This window comes from Bos javanicus, chromosome 13 (genome assembly GCF_032452875.1).
Source record: "Bos javanicus breed banteng chromosome 13, ARS-OSU_banteng_1.0, whole genome shotgun sequence".
Classification (NCBI taxonomy): Eukaryota; Metazoa; Chordata; class Mammalia; order Artiodactyla; family Bovidae; genus Bos; species Bos javanicus.
The window spans coordinates 57,571,969-57,597,029 of record NC_083880.1 but is presented as its reverse complement, the minus strand read 5'-3'; the positions used below and the strand labels follow the sequence as shown (position 1 = coordinate 57,597,029).

Sequence of the window (25,061 nt, the reverse complement as noted above, 5' to 3'; positions counted from 1 at the left end):
TTGCTCAGTCGTGTCTGACTCTTTGGAGGCTCCTCTCGCCATGGAATTCTCCAGGCAAGAACACTGGAGTGGGTAGCCTTTCCCTTGTAGCTCTTTTAGTTTTTTAAGGAACCTCCATACTGTCCTCCACAGCGGCTGCATCAGTTTATATTCCCACCAACAGTGTAGGAGGGTTCCCTTTTCTCTATACTCTCCAGCATTTATTATTTGTAGGCTTTTTGATGATGGCCATTCTAATCAGTGTGAAGCGATACCTCATTGTAGCTTTGATTTGCATTTCTCCAATAATTAGCAAAGTGGAGCATCTTTTCATGTGTCTCTTGGTTATGTGTATGGACAATGTGGTCTATATAGACCATATTTGGAAGAACTATTTAAGTCTTCTGCCCATTTTTTGATTGGGTGTTTTTTTGTGATATTTAAAAAAACTTTTTAAATTTGTTAATTCATGTATATATGAATTACTTTGCTGTACACTTGAAACTAGCACTACATTGTAAATTATACATTTTTCAGATTCCTTTCCCTTATAGGTTATTACAAGATAGTGAGTATAGTTCCCTGTGCTCTAGAGTCCTTGCTGTTTACCTATTTTTGTATACTACTGTGTATATGTTAATTCCAAACTCCTATTTCTCCCCTGCCCCCAGTCCCACTATCCCCTTTGGTAACCCTAAGTTTGTTTTCTATGCTTTTCTATGTCTGGGAATTTGTTTCTGTTCTGTAATTCTGTCTTTTTTTTTTACATCTCGCATATGATATCATGTGATAGTTGTCTTTCTTCAGTTAATATGACAATCCATCTATGGTGCTGCAGATGGCATTATTTCATCTTTATGGTTCAAAAATATTCCATTATATACATGTACCACGTCTTTATCTGTTCATCTGTCAGTGGACATTTAGGTTGCTTCTGTGTCTTAGTTATTGTAAATGATGCTGCTGTGAACGTTGGAGTGCATTTTTTTGCTTTTTAAAAAACATTTTATATTATATTGTAGTATAGTTGACTTACAATGTTGTTTTAGTTTCAAGGGTACAGCCAAGCGATTCAGTTATACATATATCCTTTCTTTTCAGATTCTTTTCCCATATAGGTTATTTCATAGTTTTGAGTAGAGTTCCCTGTGCTATACGGTGGGTCCTCGTTGATTATTTTATACATGCATGCATGCTAAGTCACTTCAGTCATGTCCAACTCTTTGCGACCCCATGGACTGTAGGCCACCAGGCTCCTGTCCCTGGGATTCTCCAGGCAAGTATACTGGAGTGGGTAGCCATTCCTTTCTCCTGGAGATCTTCTCGACCCAGTGATAGAACCTACAGCTCCTGCATTGCAGGTGGATTCTTTACCACTAGTGTATATATTAATCCCAACCTCCTTTTGTCCCTTCCCCTACCCATCCCCTTTGGTAACCATTAATTTTTTTTCTACATCTTTGAGTCTGTTTCCGGTTTATAAATAAGCCCATCTGTATCACTTCTTTTTAGATTCCATATGTAAGTGATAACATTTGTCTTTTCCTGACTTCACTTAATAAGATCTCTCTAGGTCCATCCATGTTGCTGTAAATGGTATTATTTCATTCCTTTATATGGCTAATACTCCACATGTACCACATCTTCCTTATCTGTTCACCTGTTGGTGGTCATTTAGGATACTCCCATGTCTTGGCTATTGTAAGTAGTGCTGCTACAAACATTGGGGTGCATGTATCCTTTTGGATCATGTTTTTCTCTGGATATATGCTCACGTGTAGGATTTCAGGGTCATATGGTAGCTCTATTTCTGGTTTTCTAAGGAACTTCCATCCTGTTCTCCATAGTGGCTGCACCAACTTACATTCCCACCAACAGGAGAACATTTCCCCTTTCTCCACACTATCCAGCATTTATTGTTTGTAGACTTTTCAATGGTGGCCATTTTGACCCGTGGGAGGTGTTACTTCACTGTAGTTGATTCGCATTCTCCAGAATTAGCCATGTGAAGCATCTTTTCATGTGCCTATTGACCATCTGTATGGAGTAAGTGTTCCATACAGACATTTGGAAGAAATGCTGATTTAGGGCTTTTGCCCATTTTTTGATTGGGTTTTTGTTTTTATGATATTGAGTTGCCTGAGCTGTATATTTGGAATTTAAGCTCTTGTCAGTTGCCTCATTTGCAAATATTTTGTCTTGGTCTATAGGTTTTCTTTTCATTTTGTTTCTGCATACCTTGTTTTCTTGTTTCTTTTAGGCTGCTTCACTTTTCTGCAGAATTTATCAGTTTCTAATGAGGCTTATCTTCAGTCTTACTCTTGACCTGCCCCAGAACCTCTGGTCTCCCTGTCCTGTCCACCCAAGTGCCTTTCTGCCTGGTACCCTGCTGTGGGGGCACTTGAGCCTGGTTGGTATTAACTGCTGGAGCAGAAGAGGGACAGCCATCTCCCAGGCAAACCCCCAACATGAGGTGACTGGAGGCCTGGCACTGTTCCTACAGTTCCTCCTCAGCTCCCCTTCCCAGCCTGTGGAGCCAGGCCACACCCAGCAAGGTTTGTGAATGGGCACTGGGCCCCAGGAATTGTACATCAACTCTAATTGCTGTTGTGATTGGGTGGGGGGGTGGGGAGCGGTCAGTTTCTCAGAGGAATTAATCTACTATACTGGGAACAGGGTGTCCTCCTCCTGCCTCTGCTCAGATCGCTGCATCCTGGGCCACCGCTCACCCCCACACCTCCCGCCCCTGCCCAGAGCGTCCCATCAGCTGTTGGGAGGCCACTCTGCACTTTTCAACTTCGCTGCCTCTTGCACATCCTCAAGTGTCTGAGTCTGTGTTCTGTGCCTCCATTCATCTGCCCACCCATCCCCTCATCCAACCATCACCTCAATGCCTACTCTGCTCTAAGTGTGCTCTGGGATGTAGTGTTAGGCTCCACGAGTCAGGAGCGCCTGCGGGAGGGCAGACCAGGATCTGTGTGCACGCGGTCTTGCAGGGCTCCCATGTGTGGAGCTGCGCTCCATGCACAACGAACAAAGAGAAAGAGACCCATCTACTCATTCTAAACAGGTTTATTAGGCACCTACTGAGTGCCACGTGTGGAGAAAGAAGCTGGAGGGCCATTCAGTCGGCACAGCAGCTCTGGCCATCCCCTGGGTGCTCATCCAGAACTAGAAGCCATGGACAGCAAATAGGCTTCCCCAGAGAGATCAGACGAAAGGGATGTGATGTCCAAGGAGGGCTGGACGGTGAGAGAGGCTTCCCAAGGGTGGGGAGGGCTGGCCAGGCCAGGGGTCCAGTTGGGGTGAGGGAGAAAGACCCCAAAAGCGGGTGCACAGGCAGGTGCAGACCGGCCGACAGCTGCAGGCTAAAGAATGTGAGGAGAATAGGGAGCTGTGGGTGCTCAAGGCCAAGGCTGGGGTCAGGGGCCTGCGCTCTTGGGTTTTCATCTTGATGCTCACTGGCCGCCACAGGGCAGTTGACCAGGTCGGGCCTCCATCAGGGAAGCAGGCAGACACGCGGCCAGGCCGGGCTGGCCTTCCCCTCATCCAACCCCCCACGTCCTAGCTCCTGAGTACACAGCCTGTGGGTGCTGCTCTCTCAGACCCTTCAGGAAAGCCTCCGCCCAACCCTCTGAACCAAGCACAACAGGATTGGGGGGGGCCCTCCGGAAGGGTCCTTCATGGTCACTTTCCACAAGGCGGTGCCTGACGCCCCTTCCCAGCCCTGCCCACGTGGGGCCAGGTAGTGCCCAGGTGGACATGGACCCCTCTCCCCAGCCCAAGTTTTCACACCATCATAAACCAAAGAACCCCTACCACCCCTTCAAACATGCACATGGAAACGGGCCTCCCAACTGCCCGCTTCCCTTCCCAGCTCAAAGGCGGCACCATTAACTTTGAAGAAACAGCCTTTGAACGTGGGCTTGGCAGCAGGCTCAGGGCACCATGGGAAGCAGAAGAACTTGACCGTGGCTCTGCCGTGGCCTCAACATTTCACTTCCAAAGGCTTTTCTGCGAAGGTTCTGGCACTGCCTTGGTCTGAATGACGGGTGGTGTTAACAATGTCGTCCTGCACAGGGGGCCCCAGAGAGAGGGCCATGGCCATGCCCAACCCCCACCCTACCACCCAGTGCCATGGTGATGGACAGAGACCCTGCCCAGAATCCAACAAAAGCTGCAAATGAAAATGGGGCTGGCAGCTCACCCAGGCGCCAAGCAAAAGGCTTGTCCTTAGCAGTCACAGGAAGCCCTCTTCGGCCTGTGCTCCTGTGTCCTGCCCTGCAGGCTGGCCTCCGTGACAGGTCCATGAGACTGACCATGAGGACTCTGAGCTGATGGGATGGACATCCTGCTGGGAACAGTCTCTGGGGTCTAAAGAAGAGTTAGAAACCCTCAAACGCAGCCAGACCTGGACGAGGGGCCTGGGAGCAGCCAGGACGAGTGATGCTGGCTGTGGCAGGGTGGCAGGGGGTGTGTGGTGGTGCTCTGTCCTCCACAAATCTGGCGCCCCGGGTGAGAGGGGTGGAGGACAAGCCCGTGGCCACCTCAGCCAAGGTCACTGCACCCAGTGGGCTCGTTTACTATGCAGCAGTACAAAGTGTGAGCTCTAGGGCTGTGCTGCTGTTAACTTTTTATTTTTAAACAGATGGTCTGGAGTTTCCTGCTTATCAACTAATACAGCTTGGCAATAAACTGGTACAGTAAATCCTCGTGTCTCGGGGTGGCTATGGGTGACGGGGCACCATGAATTAATCAAGCCTCTTAGAGAAGCCCAGTCGTGAACCTAAGGTCAGCTGTGATAAGGTATTTCTAAGAGGCCCGTTGCTGGCCCAGACAGGACCCCAGTCTAACTGATATCTGCAGACCCTGCAACATGGAGACCCTTAAGTATAGGTGGGTTCTATTGGAGGGTGAAGACCACACCTTACCTCCCAGGACTCTATTTTCTGAGCAAAGCTCTCCTTCAAGGGCAAGGTGAGATACCCATCAAGAAGAGGCTGAAGCACTAAGATTTCACAGCAAGGAGGGACATTAAGGAGGCTCAGTAGTACCACACAGAGTAGTGTCAGGGCTTTGTGGGGGACACAGCTGCTGATGGCTCCAAGGACACTGAAAGCAGAAAGGCTTGGGGGAGAGAGAGATAAGGGGGCAAAAGGTTAACACGATAAGCAGCCCCCTCACACACCACAACATGCCCACAGCCCCCAAGGTCACACCTGGATGGATCTTCAACTTGGTGTCCTTTTTCCATTAGCCAAAACAGCCCTCAGTGCAGCAGACATTTACGGGTGATCTTCAGGCTGCTGTCTGCTGATTTAGAGAAGTAGCCATGATTTTGAAAACGGGCCCCTTTCTCAGGTGAACGCGAGCAGGCTGTAATGAAATGGGCCGAGTGGAGCTCTCCCAGGCCTCCAACATGATCTCAGACAGATCACCTGTGTGAAGTTAACTCCTGCGGGCCTTATCCTTCTACTTGGCCAGAGAAAGGAGTCAGAGTCGTGAGGCCCTGCTGATGCTATAGAGCAGGGGTGGGGTGGGGAGCTGTATGGCGTGGCCTCCTTCACAATGGGAGGGAAAAAGCTGGTGGAACCCATGATGCGTCGTCACCCAACCATCATGCAGACAAGGAAACCCACATGGGTCACGTCACCTACCTGAGACCACAGGGCCACAGGTCCAGAGCAGGTCCAAGAAGTGTCCAGGGTGGGAGAGTGTGGGTGGGCCTAGGAACCTACCTTGGAGAGTCTCCTAAGAAAGCGGCACCACCTGTTAGGCCTGGGGCACTTTGTGCCAAGGCTGTAACCCTGGCAAGGTCAATCACCCAGAGATCAGTACTATGGGTGGGGCTCCAGCGAGATCATGGGGGTGTCCAGGAGCCCCCATCATAATGGACACACTGCACCAGGCACCCACCCACCCCGCCCCCCACCCAGCTAACCCCCAGGTACCTGCTGTTCCCATTGGGACTAGAGGTGGTGCTCGTACTGATCTCTCTCTAGGATCACTTTCCTCACTGGTCAGAAAACCCGGGAAAATCTGTATCACCCTGTTTGGAAGATGAGGATGAGCGGCCTCCTCAAAGGGGGCCAGAGGAGGGGAGGCACTGCTGGTGTCCGTAAGGCCAGCGGGGTACCCTCCCCACCATGTGGGCTCCAGGCCCCAAGGAACCAGCTCAGGAAAGACTGAGCCCCAAGAGCTGAGGAAGGGCCCAGAAGCAGCAGAGACCCTCTACTACACAGTCCACAGAAGGTCTCAGAGGGAAAGCCTCCCAGACACTGGCTTCTGGAAGCCACCCCAGCTCCAGCCTGACCCACCACCTGAGTTCAAATCTGGGCTCCCCCACTTTCCTCCTGTGTGGCCTCAGGAAAGTTATTTGACCTCTCTGTGCCTCAGCTTCCCTCTGAGACTACTGTGAAGATTGAACGAATGAACGTATTCTCCTGGGACGGAGAAGGCCCCGCTCGTTGCGTGTGCTCACTTGTGTCCGACTCTGGGACACCCATGGACTGGAGCCCGCCAGGCTCCTCTGTCCATGGGATTTTTCAGGCAAGAATACTGGAGTGGGTAGCCATTTCCTCCTCCAGGGGATCTTCCCGACTCAGGGATTGAACCCGTGTCTTCTGCATTGCAGGCAGATTCTTATACCCGCTGAGCCACCAGAGAAAAGACTCATCAGAGGGGAACAAACAAGGCAGGAGGAGAGCTTCCCTAGGCCAAGCTCCTCAAGGAAAGAGGACCTCCCAATCCCCCAGGAAGGTGTCCCTGAAGGCCTAGCAGTAGTCACAGCTGCCGTGGCTCTTCCCAGGGGCCTGGACAAGCAATAGTGAAGTCGGAACCACAGAGGACCAGGAGTAAATTCTGCACAGGAATAGGAATTACTCGAGAGCTGCCCACAGCCAAGGCCCTGAAGGCCCCAAGAGACCCCCTCCAGCACAGCGCCCTCCTCCTCTCCCTCCCCTGTGCCTTGAGCCACACCCAGACTTCAGCCTTGCCCCAGCCTCCTTGGTGCCTTCCTAACCACAGCTGAGAGGCCCAGAGCTGCACAGATGTTGGTGTAGCTGTGGTCACTACCCTGGCCCTGTGGAGTCTGTTCAGACTGCTAAGCGGCCACTGGAGAAAACCAGGCCACCTTGCTGGCCCCATGGGCTCAGCAAAGGCCCAGGGAGGGCTCACTGCCCCCTTCTTCCACTGCCTCCTCGCCAGGCCAGGCCACTCCAGGCAGGTCCATGAGCCCAGGTCTCCTGGCCCAATGTCAAGGCAAAGTCAAGGAGGCCCTGGGCAGCCGCTCAGAGGCTAATTCTGATGGCCCTCATTCCTCCCGAGATAATAATAGCTCCACTTTACTGCAGGAGGCAAGTGCAGATGCCTACAGAGGCCAGGCCTGCTCAGCCTTGACTGATGGGGCCAGGTGGTGGCGGGTCTGTGGCTCACCGACAGGGGGCGGCCGCCCCTCAGCTTCAGGGCCTGTGGACAGTGGGCCCCAGACACCCAAAGGCCCCCTTAGGCCCAGAAAAGTCAAATCTCCAAAGCTTTTGGGAAAATCTCCTATGATCGAAACGTTCGCGACGAACAGAAGTCAGACTTTAAAAAAATCTGTGCGGATGAAACACATCCTGGGTGGGTTCAGGCCTGGGGGCAGCGTCCAGCTCCCCTCTGGGGTGGTGGGCATCCACAGATGAATTTCTGCTGTTAATAACAGCGGTGGCACTTCGGGGCCTGTGCGGGAAGGGAGAAAGGTCCTAGGCAGAGGAACAGCTGCCCAGGGGGCACTGGTGGGGCGCTGAGGCAGGTGCTCAGGTCTGTTCTACAGCCAAAACCAGGGCCTGAACCAAAGCTGTATCCCCACTCCCCTCTGAGCTGGGGGTTGGGTCCTGCTGACCTCCCACCTCCAGACCTGTCCCTTGTGGGCCGTACCCTGTCCCCAGCACCCGCTCAGAGTCCTCACCTGCCCCTCCTCCGCTTGCCAGGACGTTTAGCTCACTCACATGACCTTCTCGCTACCTCTTCACATGCTGGGCTGCTTCCCAGACCTAATCCTGCCCTGCTCTCCTGACCATATCTGGCCATGGTGAGGCGGCGGCCTCCAAACCCTGCTGCCCCTCTACCCTGCCATGACTGGGCTTCCGTGTGTCCTGGGACATTAAAAATATCTGTGCAGCCTTGGCACATAAAAGCCCAGTGCCCCCAGCTGTTGGAATACAGGGCCTCACTGGCCGGCACATGCCACCGCTTCCAATAAACGTCAGCTGACCTGGAACGCGGTGGCCAAGCCCTCCACCCCATCTCACAGCTCTTAACTTGGCTCCTGTGTCAAGGGTATTGTCAGCCCAGCCCATTCCCGACCCTACAAGGAGAAGACAGGCGCAGGCTGGGGGCCTCTGCGCCATCTGTGTGCCCGGGACACAGAGCACATGCCTGGAGTGTGGTGCGGTATCCACCACAGCTGTCCCTCTGCCTGGCTGCCGACCCGGACGGGCCCCATGGCCCTGGGATTAATAGAGCACAAGGGGGCCCGGCAGCTGGCGGGGGCAAAATCTTTCCACACGGACGGTGACAACTGACATCACGCTGATTTGGGCCCCGTAGGCTCCATGTGTGCATTCTTTTGGAAAGACCACAGCTGCAACCTGCCTGCTCACTGGAAATGCGTCCACTTCGCTGGCGAAACAGAGGACATTTCCAGTGAGCAACTGGGGGCCTTTAAGAGGGAACTCAGATGTTGGGTGGTGGCTTTGGGAGACTCGGGCTCGCAGGAGTGAGGTCTGCTCCTCAGGCCAGGTCCCCTCGGTCTGTGCCGTGGTTACACATCTTGTGGGGAAGAAGAAGGGAAAGCAGGTTCATGACCTGACATGCTCACCCCCGGGGAATGGAGGAAGAGGGTGGCCTCAACAGCCCCCAAAAGAACTCAAAAAGAGTAGGGGTGAAATGAGATGATTTCTGGAATTGAGATCCTTTAAAGTCCACTCAGAGAAAAGGTAGAGGCAATCGAGGGAAGCAGGGCAGTGGGGCTGATGGCCATGCAGACGTGCTGGGGCCCTGGCACCCTCTCTGCCTCGGGGCACTTGGAAACTTCCATAACAAGTTTAAAAATATACACGTCAAAAAAGTATTCAACAGAAGTTTGCTGAGGGCCTAGTGTGTGCTGGTACTCTCTGGCAGAGAAGGGAGTGAGGCCTGGCAGGTGACGGAACATCGGGTCCCCTCCTCGCGTGCCCTGGATTGGTGTCAGATGTCCCATTCCACTGGCGCATACCTTTTAAATTCAGTGTTTAAAAATACCACAATGAGCCTTGTAACCCTCCAGCTGACCCAAGAAAGCACAGGCGGTAACCTGATCAACTGGACCCCCTGTTCCCCTGCCCACCTTCTCATGGAGGCAGTGAAGATGTCACGCGAGTTGATCTGGGTTGACCATGTGCTGCTCATGTACAGCACTTCGCCTTTATCATGCATAGACTGCTTGCTTTTGAACTTCACTATGTCTGAATACGGCCTTTCAGGCACAGGCTCTCTTTCCTGGCATTTTCTGGCAGTCGGTCAAAAACAGAAAGCGCAATGGAAGACCCGCTCCCCCACTAAACCCCTGAGTGAGAAGGGCAGCCACAGCCCTCCCAGGCCCGGGGCGCTGCTTGTGAGGCAGCTCTGCTGAGGCCAAGGGCATGGGGTGAAGCCCCCTGTTAAGCCTCATTCTTGGCTGTGTCTGCAAACGGAACTGAAGTATGTGAAGTGACAGCAAATGTCATGGTAAAAGCAGAGCAAGACAACTGCGTCTGTCGATGTATTACGAGAAGGCAAGTGTCACTGAAAGCAGACCCGCCCCAGCCACTGGGTCCCGGTGAGACTCCACAGGGCGCTGCAGTGTGGGAGAACTCTTCTTACCACATGTCCACCAGGAGAGGCCTTCCCTGGTTCTGGCGTCAAATCTAACCTGTCCCCTTTGATGGTGAGGGATACAGGAAGACCACCTGTCTTCATAACCCCTCTGGGTTCCACATGAGTATCTATCAGGGAAAGGAGGGTGCTGGACTGGATGTAGGCAGCGTCTGGGCTGATTTCCAGAGACGAGGACCACCGCTATCTGTTTTAAGAGCTATGCAATGATCTTGGCATATTATATATGTATTTAAGAAACACTCAGCCAGGAGCTAAGTGATGGTGGTATAACTGTCCTTTAAAACCAAACTCATTTATGTAAAGAAAGCAAGTGAACCTAAAGAAAACCATTCCATGGCTAGAGTGTGGCAATATGGCAAAATCATGAAGCTACAAGAGCAACAAGTTTGAGCACAAATGATCTCGACACTTCTAAGAGACTGCAAAAGCTTCTCTAATTTCTAAGCTGCTACTGAGCTCAGAAAGTTCTGACTACGTTATCTGCTTAGAAGTGGCCATTCCACACAATAGGCAGCTACCTGGCTGGACTGAGCCTCCTCGGCTCCCCGTCCTGTGCTTTGGAGCATTTCCACAGCTCTGCCAGCACAGAGCCCACCGCCCACCAAAGCTGCTGCTGAAGGAAGCCCTCAACAACAGGGCTCAGCTCTTGGTCAGGAGCCCCAAGGAACCTCTTGGAAAGCTCCCGTTTTTCTCTCCTGAGTTTGCTCTTTGCCCCAAGTTTCCATAGTGACTTCAGAAAGAAACAGACAAGCACATTACTCTTCATGCAGGCAGTTCACCCAACTCCACAAGTGCTCTCAACCACAGACCCTCTCTCATCACACACAAGCCTATTTGAAAAATACTTTGAGATGGGAATGACTTCTTTTAAACATGGTTAAAAGTAATTATATTATTAATTGTATTACCTCCCTTATGCATTTTAGTGCCACATTATTAATACTATTAAGGGAAAGCCAGGGGTCACCTGTCATCTCAGCACCCTTCTCCTCATTAGCACTGCCTTCCACACTCAAGTATGTCCCATTTGGATGACAGCGACACAGTCACCCTAGTTGTGCTCCATGACGAACTTGTCTATGCCTGCAATGAGTGGCTGGGTAGGAGCAGGGGGAGGACAGAGATTCAAAAGGCCGAAGAGCATTGTTTAAATTGCGGCCATTCCGAACTTAAACTGTCCAGATCCAGGATTAGGAAAAGAGGTCTACCGCCTGGGTTCAAAACTATCAGCTGCCACGTGGTAGCGGAGTGAACAGTGCTATTTCTACAGGAGCTCAGTTACCTTCAAGAAGAACTAAAAGTGGCCCTGACCGCAGAATACACGGCCTCTCTCTTCTCAGATCTTTTATTGAGGTTTTTCTACCCTCTGTCTTCGTGGCAGACTCTGAAATAAACTTCACTGAAATTCAGTGTTTTTTCTTGATCCATTAGAGACAAGAATAATGAAGGCCAGGTCACGACCCCACAGACCCAGCCCTAAGCCCTCACTCCCACCCTGGGGAGGTCTGGGCTTTCCAAGCCCGAAGAACAGGGTGGTGTGGAGAGTGGAGTCACATGTGCTGCTGGGGATCAAACTGGTGGCCTTGTATTGAAGGGCGGCTGAGCCAAGGCCCCGTGTCTACCTGTGACCCAGGTAGACAGTTAGATCTACCTCAGCAGTCGCAACCCTAGAGAAGCCCCTGTGAACACATACATAGGAGCAGATTGAAAGGACAGGGGCGATGGTCTTCTAACAGGGACCAAGTGCATGGGGTCGGGGGTGGGGGTGGGGTGGAACTATCAGCATGTTCTCTTCAGACAGAGATGATGACTGACAATCTAAGAGCCAGGCAGCTTCCGTGACCCAGCCAAGGGTCTCCAAGATACAGGGCCAAGTGAAAAGCCACAAAGTGGCATAGACATTACTTCCATTGTTTTTTTTAAAGCAATTTTTCTGTGGAAACTGGCCAGTATGTGAAGTTGGTAACCTCAGGGGCATTCGAGAGGTGGGTTATGGAGACAGTCACAAGTTGAGGGTTATTAAGGCAGACTTTGGCCTTTAGCTCTAGTTAGTATTTTAAACTTCTTATGTAATGTACTAGTTCATATATTCTACTTGTAATTAAACATTAAATATCTCAAAGTAATGCCAGAGAGGAGCTGCTGCTATGTCACAGGTTTCATGAAGCAGACATCTTGAGAAAACTGACTTGTCTTTCTTGTTCCTAACTTCCATATTTGGGGGACAAGCTTTAAGTAGTTAACAGGTGCTTTTGGAGTTGGGTGAATTTTTGAACCACCGGCAGAAATAAGTGTCACCAAATTATCTTCACTTTAACCTTGCCCAAGCCTTTCCTGGCTGCTGGGTGGACTCTGCCAGGCTTGATTACTAAGGGCAGGTATAGTTCTATTTCTAGCTTCCAAACCACTTCTGGTCAGTTCCTGCTCTGCTCTTTCTTTAACAAAAAGCCGGCAGAATGTCAGTTCTACAGTGATCAAGAAAAGAATGCGAAGCTGGGAACTGTCCATTTGGATGCTCACAGAAAGTAGATCTGATATCAAGGGGCTGACATCCGAGCCCTCAGCTTACAGTCTACGTCTCAGGGAAGATGCCTCACTTGTCGGAATGAACAATAAACTAAACCTGAATCACAAAAGTTCTCATCTAAGAGATGGCTTTGCCATTCCAAGCAGGTCCCACCTCTGAGCCTCAAGTCTCCCAACCTGTACTGCCAAGGAGCTAAGATTTCATCTCTCAAGGCACATGAAAAGATACCCAATATCACTGTTGCTGCTAAGTCTCTTCAGTCGTGTCCGACTCTGTGTGACCCCATAGACGGCAGCCCACCAGGCTCCCCCGTCCCTGGGATTCTCCAGGCAAGAACACTGGAGTGGGTTGCCATTTCCTTCTCCAATGCATGAAAGTGAAAAGAGAAAGTGAAGTCGCTTAGTCATGCCCGACTCTTCGTGACCCCATGGACTGCAGCCCACCAGGCTCCTCCGGCCATGGGATTTTCCAGGCAAGAGTACTGGAGTGGGGTGCCATTGCCTTCTCTGAACATCACTGTTAGGACAATGCAAAACAAAACTACAATGAAGTACCATCTCACACCAAAGAGTCTACAAATGACAAATGCGGAGAGGATGTGGAGAAAAGGGAACCCTCCTACTGCACTGCTGGTGGGAATGTGCATTGATGCAGCCACTTATGGATAACAGTATGAAGTGTCCTCAAAACACTGAAAACAGAGTCACCATATGACCCAGCAATCCCACTCCTGGCCATACATCAGGAAAAGACAAGAAGTCCAATTCGGAAAGATACATGTTACACTATTTACAATAGCCAAGACATGGAAGCAATCTAAGTTTCCTTCAAGAGATGAATGGATAAAGATACAGTACATAAGAGGCCACTAAGACACAAGACCCAACTTGACTGGCTGCCCCAACTTTACATTAGGTTCTTCTTGCCTCTCTGGGGGAAGCACAATCGCCTTCTTGGCTTCTTGACCTTGACCACCACCACCAACTGAGCTGCAGTCAATTAAGCTATCATTTCAGCAGCTCAATACCAGTTCGCTTGCTAATTCCTTTCCTCATTTCATCACCTTCACAACTCTGGAGGGTAGGTTTCTTTGGACCCTAGAAGGACCTTATTTTGCAACTGTGGAGGCAGAAGATGGGACAGGTAGTGCCACTGGTTAGCTATGAAGCAGGAGGCAAGATGTATCTCCAGCCCCAGCTGTTCCCAATACAGCTTCTTGTCTCTCATCCTAGCCTTTCTGTTGAGTTCCTCTCACAGGATACCATCTTATTTCCTTTTATTTTATTATTATTTTTGTACACTTTTGGTCATGCCACACGGCATGTGGGCTCTTAATCCCCTGAACAGGGATGCATTGGAAGCTCAGAGTCTTAACCGCTAGACCACCAGGGAAGTCCCTGTTTCCTTTTAAAACCCACCTAAGTAGCTTCAGACAAAAGACATTGAGAAAATCCCTTTAAACAAAGAAGCACAGTGAGGATGCCCCACTGCACCCATCTCCTCTAGAAAAGGAGCAATGACTCCTGTCTCTCACATAGTCTCAGGAACATGCCAACACACAAAGGAAGGGTGAAGAAGCCAGGAAAAGAGGAAGGAAGAAATAAAAACATGAATCTAACTACATGACAAGACTAACTAGAAGAAGACAAAAGGATAAACCAAAATTTATTTTTAAATTAAGAAGAAAGCCCAGAATTACCAAATAACACAGAACTGTGAAGTCCAAAAGAACATGAGTTGGAAGTTCCTGATTTTGACATTTCAGAAAACGCTAAAATGTTCAAATTACTATGGAATGCCAACCTAGGTTGCCAACGAGGTTTTTTTTTTAATATGCTGTCATTTAAAAAACTAAATAAAAACCAAATTTTAAATAAACTTCTAAAAAGTCCTCTAATATCTTCCAACAAAAAGCCCCAAGTTGCTATCAATTGTCACCCAAAAAGAAATGACACTGAAATACCGAAAGGTAGGAAGCTTCTGCAGCCTCCATCTCAAGGACAGCCCCTTCCCGGAATACGCTTAACCTGACGGAAACCCCACGACATCATCTTGATTTCTCTCACTCCACTGTGCGTTGGCATCTGGCAACCAGTGACTTAGCAGGACTCTCTCCTATGTACGGGATTCTCTTCTACAAACCTTCCCACATCCACCTCTCAGCGTTTGCTGGAGCAGCTCCTGGATGCCTCATAAACCAAGCAATTGTAAAGGGAGCAAAACAAGAGAAAGATGCACAAAAATCAATACCATTTCTATAAACAATAATCAACAGCCTGAATATAATGATAAAGCAGATTCTGCTCACAATAGCAACAAACATATCAAATGCTTGGGAAATACTTGATACATATTCATATATCAAACTCCACAAAGGATATATTAGAATTATATAAAGAAAACACAAATCCTTAATGTATGAAATAGAAACTCAAACGAAGAAGAGACCAAACTTCTGGCTGAAGGCTTAACAACGCTATTTCCCAACTTAATTTATAGATTGACTCAAAATCCAGTCAAGGCATCACCAAGGTCATTACAGAATTTGGTAAGAATGATTCTTGAATTCTATAGAGAAATAAATGGGCAAAACAATCAGAGGATTCTGAGAGCACACAGAAGATTCTTGTCCCAGAAGATCCTGAACTATAGTATGAAATGATGATTGTTAAGGCTATAAACCAACTAAAACACTGGGAAAAGACACCACAACTTAATACAGCAGAATCAAATTCGTTACCAATAGAATAATACACGGGCCCCACTACTGTCCCCGTAGTCTGAAGACAGAGTGATAGTTTTCAAAACCTTCTTGTCTCAATTTGGAACAGGACATTTTAGAGTTTCTAAGTATTCTTGCCTGGAGAATCCATGGACAGAGGAGCCTGGCAGGCTACACGGTCCATGAGGTCGCAAGAGTCGGACACGACTTAGCGACTAAACCAAACCAAGCAATACCAGAAAATTTCAAAGTGACAAAGATGAAGATTTCTTGGCAATCTAAAAAAAACCCTTTTGAATTCCTGTGTGTTTCCCTAGGGTCATCTCAAGCCCTACCTCCTCATTCCTAGGCTGTCCAAATCACAATTTGAAATTCATTAGATTCATCTTGTTCTCTCTGAGTGTGAGGATGGGGTGGCAGAGGTGCTGGCACCGGGCGCCAGAGAATTTTCCAAGTTCTTTAGTCAGGGGCCCTGGCCCACCTGCCTGGCATCCAGAAGGCCCCACGCAGCCCTCAACTTCCCAGCTGCACAGATTGTTCCAGAAAGTAATTAGGAATTCTCCAAGTCCTCACTTGCCACAAACCAATCAAACTCAGCCATTTGGAAAACAAGTCTTGTTTTTCCTTCTCTCACCAGTGAAGAGCTGGGAGGGAAATGTCAGCTCTTTCAGGAAGAAATTTCTAGACCAGCAAAGGGAAAACCTCCCAATTTACAATGATTTTAGGCTTCCCCCTCAAAAAAAAAAAAAACCCCAAAACAAAAAACAGATGGAAGTGAGAGGGTCCAGAAGTCATCACCAGTCAAGAGTGAGCTTTCACTTCTGATCTAAGAAGACCTGCTCTCTCATTCTTCCAGTTCTGGGACATTTTCATTAACCCCAGCAGTTCGTGTCTAACTGTGGGCCTGCTGAGACCTGTATAATCCTGGCCCTGGAAGTGACCTTGTCCATCCTCTGGCCCAACATCTCAGGACGAGCAGGCACAAGGGAAGAAGGGGAGGCAGGTATCCACCAGAAGCAGGAAGCAGAGGGCGGACCCCAGCAGGCCGGGGACCTGCTCATAGGGTGGCTCATAGGGGTGGCAGGTCCAGAGCACCTGCCACCCCTGCCTGGCTGACAGGTCCCACAGCCTACAGACACTCGCATCTGTGTCAGTAGGATGGCCCTCCCCTGACTGCCTTGGGGAAAAACAAAGCCAAGTGCAAATAACAAACAAATACCTTAGAATCCTCCTCAACTCAAGCACCACCACCATGAATGAGGCTGATTCCCTAGTTATCAGAACAGACTGATTACAGAGCCCAGCGTCATTTGCCTGAAGATAATTGCCTCAATTCTCCACTTCACTTTGCCCATATAGAAACAGTCCCAATCTACCCAAGCCTCAGTGACTAGGCGTGTAAAATTGGTCTAATCACATCTTGAAGAGCTTGGGCTCAAATGATGGCTCCGAGCGCCAGCCTGAACCATGACACCAGCAGACTCTCTCCCTCCCTCTGGCGCGCCACTGCCTCACCCCGCCCCCAGCCAGGACCAAGCCTGGAGAGGTGAGTCAGACCCTCAGCAGAGCAGAGAAAAACAACGTGGAGGCTCTCTGTTAATGCCAGTGGCCAGGGGACAAGGTGGGAGTCAGGGTGAGCTGAACAAAAGCAAAGCGGCGTGCCGAGGACACTCCTGACGGCTGAGCGTCCTCTGCCATCAGTAGCGCTTTCACCCACCGCCCACCATCCCCACGAGGGGCTGCCACGGAGGGCAAAGGGTGCAGCTCACACTACATCACCTGGGCCGTGGGCAGCGCTGGCCATGGAAAAGCACCAGGCAGGCTGGGGCAGGGCAGGTGACCGAGCCCAGTCCTCATTTCTCCAGGACAGAGTAGGCAGAGAGCCAGAGTCCAATGTGAACCTGGGACCACACCACACGAAAGCTAAGAGCCAGAGTCAAGACAGAGAAAGGGAGGCGTCCCGCCTCAGGAGGCCCTGGCCACCCAAGCTTACACCCTGCCTGGGGGAAGGGCCTTCCAGACACTTTCTGTTCGATCAGTAGCCTAGAAATTGCTCCGCCCATGACAGGAGCAGGTGGGCAGGCGGGTGGATGCAGGGTTGGTGGGAGAACCTCGAGAGAGCACAAAGCTAAGGCGAACGAAGGCCACTCGTGAGAGGACAACACCAGCAGCGCTGCACGGGGACACACAATAGAGAATCGCAATCCCAACAACAGAAGCCAGCCAGGTCAAAAAGATGATGACTTCCTCCTGTTGTCTGCTTCTGCTCTGGATGGGAGTGCTCCCAAAATCACAAAATCAGGGGCCTGGCCCTGTGGCCCTTTCTACTGGTGAGAGCCAATCAATGCCGGTACTGCTTGAGTAAGTTACATGGTGCCCAGAGAAGCGAGACAAACCCAGACCTCTGTAGGGGGCAGGCAGGAGGGCTGACGCCAAATTCCCAGGGCTGGAGGGGTTGAGCCTTCTGGCTGATTGCCACAGTCAGGGGCGAGTAGCACTTCAAACTCCCTGAATTCATTTCTACCCAAAGGAAAGTTTGAAAAGCTCTCCATCTTCAAAAATAACCTTTTCGAATGATTGTCCAAAAAATATGTTCAAGAGTGATTGTACCCACTTGCCTGGAGGAGCAGAACCGATCTTTTATCTTCCGTCTCATCTTGGAAAATGTACTGGTGTTGAGGGGACCTGTGACAATGCCCCAGCAAGCCTTCTGAGAATTCCTGTGAGTCATCTGTCTCCCCAGAGGTACCAGAGCAGGGCTTTGCACACAGTAGGCACGTGGGTTGAAAGCCTTCTAATGGGCTCCAAACAAAAGAAAAGAAAAGAAAGCCTCAAAGTCAGACGAGGGAAGACCCCACCTCCTGCAGAAACCCACCAGATGGACACTCCCTGACATAACCACTGCCCGCTGGCTTCCCTCCCTGGTTTGCCCATCTGGGAAGGATTGAGGATTTGCCACCTGTTGGCAATCCACTCTCTAATAATTGGGGGCGTTTCCCACTGACGTGCATGTTGTCAAATGGCAGGGCTTGGTCCCCTCTCAATCACCTCCATCTCCCCACAGGCCTGGAAGACTGTCCTGGTCATAGAAGTGACTCAATGTGCAATTGCTATACAGCTAATTTCATTTTTAATTTCTGAGACAGCTCAGGGCAGGGAGGCAAAGAGGCCCAATATAATGAATAGACAGACGGCTAATTTCTCTGCCAGTGAGTTGTGGAGCAGAGAGCCACAGAGTCCCACCTTGGTTACAAAAGGCCCACCCACCACTGGCTGAGGCTTCCCAGTTAACACCTGTTTGCTTGTGTCCTAAAACTGCCACCCAGACATTCCTTCCTGCCATTGAGCCACCTGCACTTTCATATGCCTCTGAAATAGAAGCCGAGTTGGAAGAACACGTCCATTGATAGAGCCCTCAGCTCCTCTCCCAGGGCCTCCAGACCCCTTTCATGAAATCAGATTCTGACTTGAAAAGAACTCAGTGAGCGTGGGGTTCTAATCCACCCGGCTCAGGAGTCCTGGGGAAAACATCTCCAATATGTGGTCCTCTGTCTTTTGATTTAATGCTGCTCCTGACAAAGAGCCAACCACCTCCTGACAGCCGTTGCATTTCACAGTCCTAATTGTTTGAATACTCTTCCTTGGGCTGAGCTGACATAGCCTGCTGGAACTATGTTCTGTAGGTTCTAATTCTACCCTCCCAAGCCACATAAAAGACATCTTAGTGCCTCTTCCCCAGGATGATCCTGTAAAGGGCTGGAGACAATACTCTTCAGAATGAACTGGGAACGGCACTTCCCTATCCCATGGGCTCAGGGGCCACCCTCCGGCCGAGCCCCGCAGGTGACATACATCCACACTTTATTTACCACAGACAGACAGCCCCTCGCTCCTTAGCCTGGTAACAACCCGAGGTCGTTCATCACCACTTGCTCCTTTTTGAAATTCATCCTGCAGCAAGCACTTTTAAAGTCATACACGTAATGCATTTTAAAGAGCGTTTTCTGCACGGAGCCATTTGCTTGGCCTCGGCACTAAGTGCGAGATGGAACAGTATTTTAGTGTGGTCCTCCTGCTCTCGGAGCCCGTGTCAAATGAACGCCAGAAACGTACCTGTAACTATACATGATTGGGGCTCTAAATGCGGTGCTTTGTTAAATGTTCGTTTGTTGATTAAAATGCATCTTGCAAAGAAAGTGCATTTCTAATGCAGACTGTAGTCCAAAACTATGTATTATGTAATGCACATTTTTTAATAATGCAGGCAATCTCGTGTATCTGTATTAGTGGATCAGCTCTGAGCTGCCATCTCCATTACAGGCAGAAAGCACTCCTGCAAAACGAAGTACTTTCTTATGTCCACTAAAGAATCATAATCCCCCTCATTGCTGACAGCTGGCATTTGTCTCCATTGAAAGGGCATTCAGCAGCACCCACATCTGCCTGATTTTTTCCCAATGTGCCCTGAGAACCACTTGAGTGATGTCTTTATGTTCCACTCACTGTCAGGGGGGCTGCACTGATTGAAAGAAAGAAAGCAGATGGGTCAACGTGAGCAGAACCTTTGGAAATGTCTCAGGGTGGGGCTGAGAGATCAGGATTTGAGATCTATAGCTCCAAAGGACCCTGTCCCCTGTCCTGTAATAACATCCATATGTCACAGATCCAGGCATCTGTGACAGTAAACCCCTTTCGGTCGCTCTGGACCAAGGAGGAGGAAGAGAGCACGACAAGAATGCAGACATGTGCCCTTTGACGAGGTTTGCAAATCGATTCCACTTTATTAGACTGATCAGTATTTTAATGCTACAAATGAACTCAATGAACTCAAGACACAAGACAGGCACTGCTGAGAAGCCAGGTCAGGAACATTCAAGACCATTCACAGCCAAGACGCAGATATAAAACCTTCACATGTCCAAAACAGTGGCTAGGATCTCACTAAGGTCTTAACTCTGGGCTTCACAGCTCTAAGGCGAACATGGAAGGAAAGGGGTGTGTGCCCCACCATGCTGAGGAACCACTGTGGATGCAGGGCACTCTACTGTGGACTACCACAAAAGGTAAAGCAGAATCACCTCATAGAGGAGGGACCACCCTGATGGTCCCGTGGTTAAGAATCCGCCTGCCAATGTAGGGGACACGGGTTCAGTCCCTGGTTTGGGAAGATCCCACGTGGCATGGAGGAACTAAGCCTGTGTGCTACAACCACTGAGCAACAGAAGTCACCTCAATGAGACGCCCAAGCACCATAACAAAGAGTAGCCCCCGCTTCCCACAACTAGAGAAAGTCCAAGTGCAGGAATAAAGACCCAGCAGAGCCATAAAGAAAGAAAGAAAAGAAGAAGAATTACCTCATGGACTCTTGAAGTCTCTGCCACGTTGACTCAAAGACAAGAAAAACCACCTGTGCCACTTGGAAGCTTGTTGGTACTTGCAGACTTGAGGAAGATGGTTTTGCTGAGTTGTACCACGGGTGGACCTGTCACTAGGGCAAAAGGGATGCTCTGTATCTGAATAAGGTGGGCAGAAGCAGCAGTCAAGTTGCAACTGGAACCCCTGAGCTTCCAAAGTACTACCCTTTCCTAAGCAAGGACCACTCCAGGGACCCCCTCCAGGAGAACATGGACCTCGTTTGATTTTCCAGGGCCAAGAGATGGTCTCATCTCCTTTGGGGTTCAACGATATGACCTAGGGGGTCTAGCTGTCCCGTAGCCCTAATACTCTGGTTGACCCAATAAATTTTCTCATATTGTAGAATGCATACTGAATCAAACAATGCTGATGGGTAAGGAGTGAGTCCTGAGTGGTTTAATGCTCTGATTAACATAAGATTAGTCCTAAAGATTCTCTCCTTAATATGAGATTGCCTTTCCTTTCCTCTTCTTCCTACTCTACCACCTTCAGCACCTAGAACAGAGGTTGGCAAGAGCTAGGCATTCAATATTTGTTGAATGACTGCACTTTGTTGAAAACCTGTTTATGAAAAGAGCTGTGAACGGTACCCTGCGGTTTCCTTGATAGCCGAACGCCCTGCAGCGCCCTCCAGGGTCGGCGAACTGGTTTGCACGTACTGAACCATCAGCACAGATCTTCCTTGAGGGATGTTCTGGGCAAAGAGAGACTTTCAGCCCTCGTTCTGCGCTAGAGCTCAGGGTGGCCCACCAACGGGTTTGGGGACGTGTAAACCATCACCTCGTCTGTCTGTGGGCGTCCTTCTTAGCGAAGATGCTTATCTAACCATTCCGTAATTAATTAGTCGCTTCAGACCGCATTGGGGAAGGATCTGGAAACGTCTCAAATTACAGTTTCTAGACCAGATCTGCCAAAGGTGTCTCACGATTAATGATTGCCTGAGATTACCCTTTTCCAACTATAATATTAAGCCCTTGGAAAATGCCCTGGACTGGATAGTTAATAGTGACGTACAGACGCTCATTCCTCCAGAAGACAGAATATCGGCAAATTTTTTAGCTGCTTCAGGCTTTGTTCAATTTATCAATAACCCTGGAGAAGCTGGGGAGGGGTCCGGACACCATGGAGAACCCATGCCCCGCTGCGCACACACTCTAACCTGTGGCTCGCTGGCTCGCTGGCTCGCTTGCTCCATGGCACCCGCCTGGTCCCCCCGCCGCTCGCGTCGTCCAAAACCTTTCAAACAAGGTTCCCTCCTGCCACCTGCCGGTCCACTAGGGTCTGAGCCGAGGCTCCGCGCCACCGCGCAACGCGCGGGGACCCGCCCCCGCCTCCCTACTGCACATGCCCGGCAGAAGTCCGGGCGCGCAACTTTGCAGAACCTCTCAGCCCCGTCTGTCTTCGCCTCAGTCTCCTCTTTCCTCTCCCAGGCGAGAGGACCAGCGGAGACACCTCTCCGGAGTCTTAGGCTGCAGAGTCTAAGACTTAGAGAGAGGGGCCCCGGAGGAGACGGACTTTCCCACCCCTTTTCCCATCCCTTCTTTATGCCCAGAGAGGCAAGCAGAGGTGCGGAGCTTTAGAAAGTTGAGTGGTCAGGAAGGTAGGTGCTTCCCTTTTTCCCCTCGAGCCGAGGTGGGGCTGGGACCGCCGGACCCAGCTTCTTCCCTCGCGAGGGGCACCTTTTTCGGCTCTAGCGGCCGATGCGCTTCGGAGCTGCTCTCTGCAGAGCCAGAGGGTGGGTCGGATTCGCCGAGTGTGCGTGAGGATGGATCGTAGATCCCGACCTCAGCTAGGGCGCCGAGCTCGCCACAATTACAACGATCTGTGCCCACCCATAGGCCGCCGGGCAGCCACCGCGCTCCTCTGGCTCTCCTGCTCCATCGCGCTCCTCCGCGCCCTTGCCACCTCCAGCACCCGCGCCCAGCAGCGCGCGGCTGCCCAGCGCCGGACCTTCCTGAACGCCCACCACCGCTCTGCAGCCCAGGTATTCCCCGAGCCCCCTGAATCTGACCACGAGGACACAGATTTCGAGCCCTCCCTTCCCGAGTGCCCAGAGTACCAGGAAGAAGAGTTCGACTACGAATCCGAGACCGAGTCCGAGTCTGAAATCGAGTCCGAGACCGAATTCGAGACCGAGTCTGACACCGCCCCCACCACTGAGCCGGAGACCGAGCCCGAGGACGAGCCGGGCCCCGTGGTGCCCAAGCGCCCCACCTTCCACCAGTCTCTCACCGAGCGTCTCAGCGCCCTGAGGCTGCGGAGCCCCGACGCCTCCCCGAGTCGTGCGCCGCCCAGTACTCAGGAGTCTGAGAGCCCCAGACAAGGGGAGGAGCCCGAGGACAAGGATCCGAGGGACCCCGAAGAGTCAGAGGAGCCCAAGGAGGAGGAGAAGCAGCAGCAGCACCGCTGCAAGCCCAAGAAGCCCACCCGCCGCGACCCATCCCCAGAGTCCCCTTCCAAAAGGGGGGCAATCCCCATCCGGCGTCACTAATGGAAGACGCGCCCCGGATTCTCCTTGTGTTCTTTGACCCAGGTTGGTTGCCCACCGTTAAACTGGCGAGTCTGGGGTCGGTGCAGGACCGGCGGGAGGAAGGGAGGGAGGAAAGGCAGGTTAGAGGGAAAGCGGGAAGAGAGCGGGCTCAGTGAGCCAGCCCGGGAGGGGCAGGGGCACAGGGCCAACTGGGAAGGGCTCCCCAGACCTCCCCCAGGGTGCCGGTGGGCGCCCAGGTGGCTAAACGCTTGTTGGACGGTGGGGCGTCTTTGCGCCCCTCTGGAAACAGCCAGAGGTCTCCGAGCTGGTGTCCAGGACGCGCGACTGAATCCCGGGCGCACCCCAGGTTTCGAGCTGCACACCCAGAAGGCACGGGTAAGTCACTTATTTTACGTGCATTTTTCCCTCCTAGAGAAACTAGTCTCAAACCAGTTGGCCATGGCGGGTGCCAAAAACGTGGTTCGGAAGTGCTCGCGCCAACTTTCGGAAAGCAGGGCCGCTGCGCTGTAGCGACACTGTTGCAATGTGCGAAAAGTAATCAGGCAGGGATTGGGTGAGAACTCCGGAGAGTTGCCTGCTCCCGGAAAGTCTCTCTCGCGCGCGGCGATTAAAGCACTTGGAGCCTGGAGCCCAGGACCCGTTGCTGCCAATTTGGAGCCGCGGGACCTCAGCGCCAGTGCCCCTCGCGGCTGTGCGCCAGTCCTGGCCGCCACAGCCCGTCCCCGGGCGCTCGCGGGGCCAGAGACCGCTGCAAAGAGCGTGCGCACCTGCCTGTGCGCCTCGTAGCCGACCTCTCCGAGCCAGCCGGCGGTTTCCCACGAATCACCTGTGCTTGGAGGGCAAGCAGAGGAGGTACGGGAGTCTCAGGAGGTGCCCGACGGGCTACCAGGGTTGGGGGCACGGACACAGTCGTGTCGCGGTATCGCCAACCTTTTGGCGCAGCTGGTCTGATGGCGACGCTGGATACATCTTGGCTGGAGAGGTCCCGGGCTTTTTGCGCAGCTGCCTGGGGATGTTAGATAGTAGCTAAAAAGTCAGCGAGGTGGTCACGAGCCGAAAGGTAAAGCGGAACAAGGAACAGGCTGGAGACGGAGTCGCGCCTATCATCAGGGAACCCCACAACGCACCCGTAAAGAGCGCATAGCCAAAGAGCGCATTCCGAAGAGCGCAGCACCCGCCGAGCTGGGGAAAGGTGTAGGAGCCGCCGCAAGTCCCTGGGCAGTTAGTTGAGAGAAGGAAAGGGCCAGAGGCTACGGCAGCCTCAGGGAGGGGAGGGCAGGCGGCACGTACCGGCCATTTTTGGCTTGGGTGGGGCTAAGTTTGGAATCTGTAACCTGAAGGCAAAGCTGGAGCACGGAAGCGGCCGCAATCCGGTAACGCATCTTCGGTGCGTAAAGTGTGCCTTTCTCGCCAATCCTGGGGGGAGAGACTGGTTAGTGAAAATGTATTTACAAAACCTCCCCCGATTTGGAAATTGATCTTTTTCTTGGTGCGCGTTCGTCTCGTTTGGTGCCGGTTTGAGCTATTCAGATGAGAAGAATTTGGGGGGAAAGTGAGGCGTTTGGAAACTTGAAAAGGCGGGTCGGGTTCTTAGACTCCTAAAATAAGGTTTCGGCGTATATTCAGAACATATCTTAAGGGGTCTTCCTTCCAGGTCTCCGCCCGGGGGAAGGCGTCGCGCAGCCCCAAAACTTAGCTCTGGTGGGCTGCGGCGCTGACTAATAGCTCTTGGATGCTGCCTTGATCTTACCTAGTAAACAGCGGCGAGGGGGCTTCCTTGGGCAGCGGGGTAAGTGTCCAGAAGTCTGGAGGCTGCCTAGGACTTGGGGGTCCGGCATGCCCTGTCTTTGGCTTGAAAGCATTAAACTACCTAGGTGAAATGGGGGTCCCCAAAGCTAACGTTTCTACTTAGTGTAAAAACGGCGGCGCAGTGTTCCTATTGGAGGCATTGGACGTGCTGGCTTTTTCTCTGTTTTTGTCTTGGAAGCCTGAGCTCACCCAGTAAAAGGTCTCTGGTGAATAGGCGGCTG

General features: G+C 51.4%; 2 protein-coding genes and 1 long non-coding RNA gene across 12 annotated transcripts in view; 2 read left to right on the top strand and 1 right to left on the bottom strand.

The window, feature by feature from the left end:
- Window positions 1-3,036: 3,036 nt before the first annotated feature.
- Window positions 3,037-25,061, bottom strand: part of LOC133259480 (uncharacterized) — a 30,317-nt gene continuing 8,292 nt past the window's right edge. For 3 of the 10 annotated variants that reach the window (XR_009740417.1, XR_009740412.1, XR_009740414.1), the window contains 5 exons: window positions 20,480-20,613; window positions 5,931-6,028; window positions 5,199-5,355; window positions 4,911-5,106; window positions 3,037-4,353 (listed from right to left, as the gene is read on the bottom strand). This is a non-coding gene — a long non-coding RNA (uncharacterized LOC133259480). Of the gene's footprint in view, window positions 4,354-4,601; window positions 5,107-5,198; window positions 5,356-5,930; window positions 6,029-17,739; window positions 17,928-20,479; window positions 20,614-25,061 lie in introns of those variants that run through there. The other 7 variants (XR_009740413.1, XR_009740415.1, XR_009740418.1 and 4 more) reach the window with 7 other exon arrangements.
- LOC133259478 (neuroendocrine secretory protein 55) overlaps window positions 22,306-25,061 on the top strand; it is a 56,408-nt gene continuing 53,652 nt past the window's right edge. Inside the window, exon 1 of the mRNA XM_061437048.1 lies at window positions 22,306-23,073. Coding sequence (XP_061293032.1) covers window positions 22,306-23,031 — 726 coding nt within the window. The 3' untranslated portion in view covers window positions 23,032-23,073. The remainder of the gene's footprint in view (window positions 23,074-25,061) is intronic.
- Window positions 22,991-25,061, top strand: part of GNAS (GNAS complex locus) — a 66,253-nt gene continuing 64,182 nt past the window's right edge. Inside the window, exon 1 of the mRNA XM_061437044.1 lies at window positions 22,991-23,073. Coding sequence (XP_061293028.1) covers window positions 23,031-23,073 — 43 coding nt within the window. The 5' untranslated portion in view covers window positions 22,991-23,030. The remainder of the gene's footprint in view (window positions 23,074-25,061) is intronic.